At 44.9% G+C, this 11,414-nt stretch overlaps 1 protein-coding gene across 1 annotated transcript in view; it reads left to right on the top strand.

Moving 5' to 3' along the window:
- The window catches only part of LOC111534437 (putative protein SSX6), a 21,302-nt gene extending 10,770 nt beyond the window's left edge, over positions 1–10,532 (top strand). The window contains exons 6-8 of the mRNA XM_026449224.2: positions 95–199; positions 976–1,072; positions 9,837–10,532. Of these exons, the coding sequence (XP_026305009.1) occupies positions 95–195 (101 nt within the window). The 3' untranslated portion in view covers positions 196–199; positions 976–1,072; positions 9,837–10,532. The remainder of the gene's footprint in view (positions 1–94; positions 200–975; positions 1,073–9,836) is intronic.
- The last annotated feature ends 882 nt before the right edge of the window (positions 10,533–11,414 follow it).

Genomic DNA, 11,414 nt, shown 5'->3' with positions numbered 1-11,414 from the left:
TGGGACTGGGGAGGCATCTCCTTTTTTGGAGAAAACAGAGCCTAACACTCTCCAGCCTACCCAACCCTCATCTTCCAACTCTTCTCCATCACAGGACCCAAAAGGGGGAAACATGCCTGGACCCACAGACTGCATGAGAGAAAGCAGCTGGTGATTTATGAAGAGATCAGCGACCCTGAGGAAGATGAAGAGTAACTCCGTAAGTGAACTTTCGGCTCATTCCCCACATCCCTGCAGATGTGCTATTCTGTTACAGTACCGGTATCCCATCTTGTCACTTCTTCCCCAAATCATTCCCTTCTCATAATTTTCTAGGGTACAGCATTGAGGCTGAATGAAGAGATTTCTCATGCTCTTTCTTTTTCTTTTGTTTTGAGAGGGAGTGTTGCTCTGTTGCCTAGGCTGGACTGTATTGGCATGATCTGGGCTCACTGCAACCTCCAGCTCCCGGGTTCAAATGATTCTCCTGCCTCAGTCTCCTGAGTAACTGGGATTACAGGTGTGCACCACCACACCAGGCTAATTTTTAGATTTTTAGTAGAGACAGGGTTTCACCATGTTAGTCAGGCTGCTCTTGAACTACTGAGCTTGTGAGCCACCCACCTCTGCCTCCCAAAGTGCTGGGTTTACAGGCATGAGTCACCACGCCCGGTTGATTTCCCATGCTCTTTCTACTCCCTGCCCTGTATAACCAGGGATGCTCCCTACCCAGGATGCTATGGGCTCCCAAACTCCAGGCCAGCCCTGATATGTGGGCCTCACATTCCTCTAGCCTAGGAATTGATAATCCAGGCGAGGAAGTCACTGTGGCATGAGCAGATGGTTCACTTCGAGGAACCATGGAAGGCTTGTGCAGGTCCTGAGGTAGGGCAGAATCGGAGTGTGCAGGGTCTGCAGGTCAGGCGGAGTTGAGATTGAGTTATTGGGCAGTGGGAACTCACTGCCACTTACTTTTCTTCTCTCTTCTTGCCTCAGCGTCGGTGATATGACACATGCCCACAATGAGAAGCAGAACGTGGTGACCTTTCACGAACATGGGCATGGTTGTGGACTCCTCGTCATCAGGTGTATAGTAAGTGAAAGCAAGTGTTTAAAACAGTGAAAAGTTGAGCATCATTTTTCTTAGTGTGCCAAGAGTTCAATGTTAGCATTTCTGTTGTTTTTTTTTTTTGCAGTGTGCCATTCTGTTAGATATTAGCATTTTCATTGACGAGCAAGACATACTTAATGCATATTTTGGTTTGTATATCCATGCACCTCCTTTAGGAAACAAGTATAGTCAGGTATTCTCTGCATAGAACAGCACTACCCTCCTCCCTACCTAGATGTGACTACTGAGGGCAGGTCTGAGTGTTTAACTTCCGATTTTCCTCTGCACTTATACACACACACACACACATACACACACACAACACACACACACAAACACACACCAAGTACCACTATAAGCATCTCCTATCTTTGTTTCCTGTTCAGCATGTACTCCCCTCATCCAATTCCCCATATCAGTCATTGACAGTTAATAAACATTTACAAACATTCCCCAGTTGTTTGCTCCTCTTATTATTGTGCACACAGCTCTGTGTACGTGTTTGAATATTTCTTTAGGAGAGATTCTTAGAAGTGGAATTGCTGTGTGAAAGGAGTCATTTATTCAACAAAAACCTAATGAATGCATCCTCGTGCTGAGCGCTGTTCTAGGTGCTGGAGAGACATCAGAGAACAAGGCAGGCAGATGTTCCTGACCACCATTCCAGAGGAGGATGTTTCCAGTTGTTGGTTTTGTCCATTGGTTTCGTTTGTTCATTTGTTTTTCCAGAGACGGGGTTTGCTCTGTCCAGCCTGGAGTGCAGTGGCATGATCATAGCTCAATGCAGCCTTGAACTCCTGGGCTCAAGCAATACTCCCATCTTAGCCTTGTAAAGTACTAGGATTCAGGCGTGAGCCAATGTGCCTGGCCTCCAGTTTTTATTTTGATAGAGACTATACACTTCAGTCCTGGAGCAGGATTCTGCAGCAGGTGGTTGGGCATCTTGGCTTTCACTCTCTGAACAATTTTCGGGTTCAAGGTCTGGGACGGTCCTTTTGGGAGTATGGGGGAGGAGACACAGATGAAATTGTCATCTGGGGAATGCGGAGGAATGAGGAAGATGTGTGCACGGTAAACCCTGTGATGGACAGGGAATAGAAGAGTCCGCTTAGTCTCCATGCAAGGGAGCAACGGTGGGAAAGTCCCCTGGACAGAAGCATGAGACTGCCCATCATGGGTCTCACCAACCAAGGGTCTGGGGGCTGGGGTGGGGACGATGATTTGGGAATGGGACAGTTCTTTCTCACAGGTACCACTGCATGGTGCAGAGGGGAAACAGTTGTGGGGAAGGGAAGGGCAGAGGAGAGTCTATTTTAGAACACATAATTGTGTGTGAATAGAGACATTAAGGCTCCATTCACACACAATGGACTTGAAACACCAGCCCCAGGTGGAGGCAGGATTGGAGCTGTTTTGACCGTCCATAGTCCATCACCTTGGCCTCCTGGTTCTCCCCAGCCTTGGAAGGAGGACACTATCATCATTATGCCTATATGATAGATGAGAGACGGAGTCCCAGTCAGATGGTAGGCGTCTTGTCACAGGTCCTACAGCTGGCAGGTGCAGGAGGGGCTGAGTTTGGAGCTCACTGACTTCAGAAACATTAAGGAGGACAAGCGTGTGTGGTGGACGGAGGGAGAATTGAACAAGCCCTGGGTTCTGTCCCCAATCGCAAGGTAGAGGCTGTGGGTTCATTTACCCAAGACAAGGAGCACTCAGAGAGGGAGAGTGCAGGGGGAGGGAGAGGCAGTCGTGGTCATAGTGGGGACAGTGGGAGACAGAGATATGCAGGGTGGGCAGAAGAGGGGCAGGCAAAGAAGCAGGGGAGACCAAGGCCAAGTGTGGGCTGTCACAACCACCGGAGGGACAGGGTGCCAGGAAGGAGGTTGTGGGGCTCCAGGAGCAGCAGAAGTTCCCCCGATCTGTGAGCATGCCCTGCCTGGCACTGCAGAAAGAGGTGGCTGCCACCCAGGTCAGTGTGGACGTACCTTTACTTGTGTCTCAGAGGAAACAAATTCTATGTTATCCCAATATAGTTCTGTGTTACACAAATGTAACATTCGGCTACTAAATATCGAGAACCCTATCCTCCAGGCAAATAGAGGAGAGGATACCCTAAAAGAGATGCTGAAGGATTTGATTTTTCTTTCTCCCTGGGAAGATGGGATCCATAAGTTGGGTCCCCCAGCCCACAAGACAGGTGCAAGGACGGGTGGCTGGAAGATTGTGAGTCATGACAGGGAACATTTTTCCTTAGGTTCCTTGGGTATATAAAGCTCCCGACTATCTGTCTGTCATGTACAGATAAAGAGTGAACATGGTCCCCTCTCCACAAATGTTTGTCTCCATTATTACTGTGAAGGGCTGAAGTTACACCAAGTTCTGATACATCACTTTTTGGGTTTTTGTGAGACAGGATCACACTCTGTCACCCCGGTTGGAGTGCAGTGATGCAATTACAGTTCACTGCAACCTCGATTTCCCAGGCTCAAGGGATTCTCCCACTTCAGCTTCCGAACTAGCTGGGACTACAGGCACACGCCACCACACCCAGCTAGTTTTTGTATTTTTTCTAGAGACGGGACCCATTATGTTGCCCAGGCTGGTCTAGATCTCCTGGTCTCAGGCAATCCTCCTGCCTCAGCCTCCCAAGGGCTGGGATGACAAGTATGAGCCACCTCGCCAGGCCTTCACTTTCTTTAATGAACAATTATCAGAGTTTCATCTTAGAGGCAAAAGTGGGTACTACCTGCCAATCTGAGTGTGGTGTTGGAGGGGAATCTGGCTGATTCAGATGTTTCCAATGAAATTTTAAATTAACCTACCTGATGATTATCCTAAGGCCTTTTCCTGCTCCGTGTTTTTTAAATTCTGGGTTTGGAGTTTTTCAGATGCTTTGTTACAAGGAGCATCTCTTGGCCAGGAACCGTGACTCAGGCTGTAATCCCAGCACTTTGGGCAGTTGAGGCAAGCAGATCACTTGAGGTCAGGAGTTCGAGACCAGCCTGGCCTACATGGCGAAACCCCCATTTCTACTAAAAATACCAAAATTAGCCGGCCGTGGTGGCAGGTCCCTGTGAATCCCAGTTACTGTAGGGGTTGAGGCAGGAGACAGACGGTGCAATGACCCGAGATCATGCCACTGCACTCCAGCCTGGGCGACAGAGTAAGTCTCTATCTCAAAAAACAAACAGCATCTCTTGCCTACAGTGATTTGAGCTGTGGTCTTGTCTCCTTGGGTTTCTCTATCAGTCTGATCCCATCTACTCTATCTCCCAGGAATGCCTCAATATATCTGGTGGACCACTGACACGTTTTCTTATTTTCCTCTACTGTTAAGAATTGACCCTTGAAAACATTTTCTTCCCAGTTCAATGGAATGTTGAGTTGGGCACAGGATCTATTTGCCATCCTGCTCCAATCATCTGATTTTAGATATTTTATGTATATTTGTCACTATATAAGTGTAATTTTTCTCAATTTGGTTTTCTAAATGGTTGTTATTGGTATGTAGAAAACCTATCTATTATTGTATATAATACTTTGTTACCTGTCTGGGTGCAGCTTCCCCTGCATTTCGGCCCGAGGCTCAAGCTGTTTATTCTCCAAAAGAAAACTGACAGGCTGGGTGTGATGGCTTATACGTGTAATCCCAGCATTTTGGGAGACTGAGGCGGGTGGATCACCTGAGGTCAGGAGTTCGAGACCAGCCTGGCCAAGATGGCGACACTCCATCTCTACTAAAAATCCAAAAAAAGAAAAGTAGCCGGGCATTGGTGGTGTGCACCTGTATTCCCAGCTACTAGGGCAGCAGAGGCGGCAGGATCACTTGAACTCGGGAGGCAGAGATTGCAGTGAGCTGAGATCTTGTCACTACACTCCAGCATGGGCGACAGAGACTCTATCTCTAAATAAAAACAGAAAAAGAAAAAAAAGGAAATTCACTTCACAGGCAATAGATAGCTATAAAAGGATAATTTATGGACGATTTCATAGGGGAGATTGATGGAAAGAAAGGAAGTATACATTTTACCGACCTGGGCAGTTCACTGCAGAAATCACCAGAACTGCCCTTTTCTCCAAAAATATTACCCATAAGCTATTCTACTACTGGTTCTTCTAGTCCTTCTCTCTATTCCAAAACCTCAAATTGTCCTTTTCCTTATTGGGGTAATTTTCCTCTGCCCAGATCTGGGTCCTCCGCAATACTTAGCACCGTCTTCGAGTGTGTGACTTCCCATTACTTTGGCTCAGGTTCCCAAAGAAACAGGCTTTGGGCCATACAGGACACCTCTAGACAGACTATACTGAGAAACCATGCTTGGAACAGGGCATGGGGAGAGGAGAGGGAATTTACTTATCTGGCTCTCACTCCTGGTTCTTTTTCTTATTGGTCAAAATTTACCCCACCGGCACAAACTCCTCCACATTTCTAGATTGCATCACCTGCCCCTTTGGCAGCTGTCTGGGAAGCCACATCCCACACTTTGAAGTGTAGTGTTGCATACAATCCAAAACTGGTAGTAGAGGCGAGGTGTGGTGGCTCACACCTCTAATCCTAGCACTTCGGGAGGCCAAGGCAGGCAGATCATGAGGTCAGAAGTTTGAGACTAGCCTGGCGAGCATGGTGAAACCCCATCTTACTAAAAATACAAATTTAGCTTGGCATGGTGGCCCGTGCTTGTAATCCCAGCTACTTGGTGGGCAGAGGTAGGAGTATCGCTTGAACCAGGGAGGTGAAGGTTGAAATGAGCTGAGATCACACCACTGCACTCCAGCATGGGCAACAGAGGGAGACTCCCTCTCAAAAACAAACAAACAAACAAAAAAGCCAAACAAACAAAAAATAAAAAGTGGTACAGAAACCAGAAAGTCCGGGTATGTAGCTAACTGGCCTGGTTGTACAACAGCAACCAAGGGTGAAAACTAAATACTCCCAGGCATGTCCTAAGTTCACGGAGTAACTGGAGTACCCATCTGTGCTAGTTAACTGCCTTTATCTGAAGGAAAAATAAAACTCACATCTCTATGACAAGCAGGTGCTTACAGCTTGGAGCAAGAACTCCCATGGTGACAGGGAGACAAGGACATCATCTTCCTCGAGGTTCACATTTCAAAGAGATGGCTCCAAGGCCCTGAAGACATTCCTAGGGGACGGGCGTGGTGGCTCACGCCTGTAATCCCAACACTTTGGGAGGCTGAGGCTGGAGGATTACTTGAGTGCCTGGAGTTCAAGTTCAAGACATTCCTGGGTTCTACGGTGGACAGAGGCTCACATATCAAAGGAAGAATTTACAAATACAATTTTTCTCAAGGAAATGCTCTAAGGAAAGTGAAATGGGGAGAGGTCTCTTCTTGGCCTTTTGGCAACAGGAAAAACTCAATTTTATGTTTAGTTACCCTTACAATTTCCCCCTATTATTATTCTTTTATAGTAACACTGCAGTTTTCTAATTATCTCCACTGTTGTTTCTATCTTTCTCTGGGTAGTTTACCGCTCCATAAATATCCAACAAGTCTTTAGTAAGACACAAAGCAAAGCGATTATCAACATTATAATAGAATTCTTTTCTTTTTTTTTTCGGGACAGAGTTTCGCTCTTTTTGCCCAGCCTGAAGTACAATGGCGCAGTGTCGGCTCACTGCAATCTCTGTCTCCTGAGTTCAAGCGATTCTCCTGCCTCAACCTCTCGGGTAGCTGGGATTATAGGTGCTCACCACCACTCCTGGCTAATTTTTGTATTTTCAGTAGAGGTGGGGTTTCACCATGTTGTCCAGGCTGGTCTAGAACTCATGACCTCAAGTGACCCACCTGCCTTGGCATCCCAAAGAGATGGGATTACAGGCGTGAGCCACTGCACCCAGGTATAATTAGTAATAGCATAATAAATTCAGTCTGTACAATGGTTTTGAACCAAGATCCCAAGCCTAAGGACCACCAGCTAAACAAATCAAAAACCTATGGGGGAATTGAATGAGACCTCTTGTAGTTTTTGACTAGCATTCTAGAATTGGGTTAAATTAAAACAGAGTGCCAACTCTATAAAAGGGACCACTAGGTGAATTATAGGATTTGGGGGTCAGGGTCTGTCAAGTGAAAAATTAGACATTCAGGGGATTAGAGTCTCATTATGTTATGAACACTTATTCTGGTGTCTTGGGAAAAGCTGTCTACAGTGTGGAAACATCAACTTCTCATCCTGATTTGTCGTTTGAATGTCTCTGGTTATGGCATTGGACAGTTTGGAGAACTCTTTGCGTGGTCCATACATCAGGCCTGAGACTTGTTCCTTAAAATTTATGCACTTTTATTTTATAGGACTTATAAATCAAATATAAAATCCTAACCCCTGTCCCACTGCAACAATCTGAATGGACTTCTTCCTCAGCCAGGGCTCTTTTAAAATTTAACCTGAGAGATGGTTTGAGGCCATGACAGGAAGTGAGGGTCAGACAGGCCTCATTATACCTCTCTGGTATCAACATCAACACAGACTTGAAGTCTGATAAGAAACATGTTATGGCCGGGTACAGTTGCTCATGACTATAATCTGAGCATTTTGGGAGGCTGAGGCAGTTGATTACCTGAAGTCAGGAGTACAAGACCAGCCTGACCAATGTGGTGACACTCCGTCTCTACTAAAAATACAAAAGTTAGCTGGGTGCGGTGGCAGGCGCCTGTAATCCCAGCTACTCAGGAGGCTGAGACAGGAGAATCACTTGAACCCGGGAGGCAGAGGTTTCAGTGACCTGAGATTGCGCCACTGCATTCTGGCCTGGGCAACAGAGCAAGGCTCCATCTGAAGAAAAAAGAAAGAAAAAAAAAGAAACGTGTTACAACCTAATCTCTCTGTAGCCGAATACCTGAAGGCTTCCTCTGCAAGTAAGAACTTGGGTTTCACAATCCTTTATCTTAACCCTGATATTCCTTTCTGTTGATCCTAGGGTTTTGTTTTGTTTTGTTTTTGTTTTGAGATGGAGTTTCCCTGTGTCGCCTAGGCTGGAGTGCAATGGGCAGGATCTTGGTTTCATTGCAACCTCCGTCTCCCGGGATCAATCAATTCTTGTGCCTCCAGTAGCTAGGACCACAGGTGCGGGACACCAGGCCTAGTTAATTTTATGTCCTTTTTTTAGAGGCGTTTTGCCATGTTGCTCAGCCTGGTCTTGTACTTCTGGCCTGGTGACCCATCTGCCTCGGCTTCCCAAAGTGCTGGGATTCCAGGCGTGAGCCAACGTGCCTGGCCTACTAATTAGGTTTCTTCTTGCTAAGGAAAACTGAGCCTTGAACGGGTTAAGTTTTTAAGTCCATGTTAACTTTCTGTATTGCTTTTGAAGTCTGTTGACTATCATTCTGGTTAAATGAGTGACTTATTTCCACAGTGACCCGTGATCCTGTTTTGAACAAATGTTTTGAGCCTTTTAACGTCTTTGACAAACTTCCCCCAAATCCAATTCTTTTCAAATTTATCTATTGCTGTTGAACAAACTAATCAAATTCTAATTTAAGTCTTTTTAACATGAAATTGACTTTGAGATTTACCAGTGAGGCCCCTGGAGAGCCTCAGTGAATGTGTCTCTCATTAGGCTTATTTGATATGTTAGGTTATATGAAAAGCAATGTCAAATAATAAAATAATGCTAATTGCTGTTTACATTTATATAGATATGTTATTGATGTTAATGTTCTGAAGATCATATAAAATTTACAGAGGTCTGATGGTCCTGGTGTGATGCTATCAGTCATGATTCTGGTTGTTATCTTAAAATGCTCTATATAATAGAAATAACTGAATTTTTTCACAAGTTGGACCTTTCATCAGATCTTAGTCATTACTATTCTAAGCTGTATCATCTAAAGTGCTGATTCTTCTCTAAAAGCTTCCAGAATCAAGGTTCATAAAAAACATTTTAACAAGTACTTTGGAATATAGATTTGTAATAACATTTAGAGCCATGAACTAAATAAATTATTTTTCAGAACTCTAATGAAAACTGATAGTTTCATGCAACTGATGATCAAGATCAAGCAGAACAAAAATTAATTACATGAGGCTAAATAACTGATAATGTTTTTATGACCTTTATTTAAAACTTTATTTATTCTTGGGCTGGACACAGTGGCTTACACCTGTAATCCCAGTGCTCTCGGAGGCTGAGACAGAAAGATCCCTGGGGTGCAGGAGTTCAAGACCAACCTGGGCACCATAGGAGACCTGGTTTCTAAAAGAAATTAAGGAAAAAAAAAACTTTGATTTTTACTTAAATGTTTGGTTTTCCATATTTAATAAAATGTTCTGGTGGGGTGTGGTGGCTCACTTTGGAAGCCAAGGCAGGAGGATTGCTTGAGCCCAGGAGTTCAAGACCAGTCTGGGGAACATGGCAAAATCCTGTCTCTACCAAAAAAGAAATACAGAAAAGTTAGCTGGGCATGGTGGCGTGCGCCTGTGGTCCCAGCTATTTGGGAGGCTGAGGTGAGAGGATCACTTGAGCCAGGAGGCAGAGGTTGCAGGGAGCTGTGTTTGCACAACTGCCATCAGCCCGTGCAACAAGGCACAGCCCTTTCTCAAAAAAATGAAAAAAAAAAAGAGAAAATTATCTCTATTAAACTATCTATAGTATATAACAATTTGGTAAAGTATACTTTTGTAAACTAAGATGGAAAGGTTTGCTTTTTCTTTCTGCTCAATTCCTCCAGAATTAGAAAACTATTTGTAAATATTCTTATGGCAATATGGTTATTTACACAGGTCCAGTAAAAACCTGCTCTTGGTGCCTCATTCAACTCCAACATGACAAAAATCTCCAGGCCTACAGAGAGTCCCTGATTGCTGTTTTCCAGAAATAGACTGGAAAGGATGGTTACAATAGCATGCGCTCCAAGATGGAGTTCCCAAACTTCATGAATAGAGAACTGGATGCCTTCACAAAGAACCAGAGGGCCCCAGTGTCCTTGATCACATGATGAAGAAACTGGACCTCGCTAGTGATGGGCAGTTAGATTTCCAAGAATTTCTGCATCTGATAGATGGCATGACTGTGGCTTACCATGACTCTTTTCTCAAGGCTGCCCATTGCAAGAAGCAGATCTGAGGATCCCTTGGGCCTGGTTTCCAAAGTCACCACATTTCCTCCAGCCTCGCCATCACCAGCTCCTCACAGCCCACACTCCTGGGCCCAGCACATCCACCACCTCATGCAGGCCCTGCCTGCAGGTAGTAATAAGACCATTCCCTCTTGCCTGCAGCTCCCCACTCCCTCTGACTGCTGTGCCTCCTCCCACTCCCCTCCCCTGCCCTCCCCTGCCCTCCCCTCTCCACCCCTCCTTTCCTCTCTTCTATTCTCTCAAGCACACCTACCACCTCATGCAGGTAGTAATAAAATCATACTTCTTTTCTCGTCCATCTGTCTTTCTTTCTTTCTTTCTTTCTTTCTTTCTTTCTTTCTTTCTTTCTTTCTTCTTTCTTTTTCTTTCTTTCTTTCCTTCTTTCTTTCCTTCTTTCTTTGTTTCTTTTCCTTTTTCTTTTTCTTCTTTTCTTTTTCCAGAGATGGGAGTCTAGTTATGTTGCCCAGGCTGACTTTGAACTCTGGGTCTCAAGTGGTCTCCCAAAGTTCTGGGATTATAGGTGTGAGCCATTGCACCAGGCCCATTTTTTTTTTTCCAACAAGAAAAAATATTCCGCTGTCTCTTTATAGATGGATACAATTTAAAACATTGGTTATAGGGCCAGGCATGGTGGCTCACACCTGTAATCCCAGCACTTTGGGAGGGTGAGGCGTGTGGGTCATCTGAGGTCAGGAGTTTGAGACCAGCCTGGCCAACATGGTGAAACCACATCTCTACTAAAAATATTTTAAAATGTAGCATGGTGTGGTGGCACACATCTGTAATCCTGGCTACTCAGGAGGCTGATGCAGGAAAATTGCTTGAACCCAGGAAGTGGAGGCTGCAGTGAGCTGACATCTCACCACGGCATACCAGCCTGGGTGACAGAGCAAGACCCTGTCTCAAAAAGAAAAAAAGAAAAGCATTATATTACCAAGGCTTTCATCAAAATGCATGGAATGCCTGACTCAAGTGTTTTTAGCTTTACAGTGGGTGAATAAAAATGGTCACTTTCTGGTAGGCCAAGGAACCTTGAGAATGTAGGTGAAATCTAAAGTCTGCCTTGGTTTCACTTTCTATCCTCAAGAGGTTTTTTAATCTGAGATACCTAAGTGATCAACATATAGAGAAAAATTATGTTGCTAAAGAAAAGCTCTAATGGACCAGTTATTAGATTCTAGCTGTCTGCATTTTTCTAGTTCTTGTTTTTTTGTTTGCTTGT

Source organism: Piliocolobus tephrosceles, unplaced genomic scaffold (assembly GCF_002776525.5).
Source record: "Piliocolobus tephrosceles isolate RC106 unplaced genomic scaffold, ASM277652v3 unscaffolded_790, whole genome shotgun sequence".
Taxonomy (NCBI): Eukaryota; Metazoa; Chordata; class Mammalia; order Primates; family Cercopithecidae; genus Piliocolobus; species Piliocolobus tephrosceles.
The sequence above is the reverse complement of the archived record's forward strand: the minus strand, read 5'-3'. Positions and strand labels throughout refer to the sequence as shown.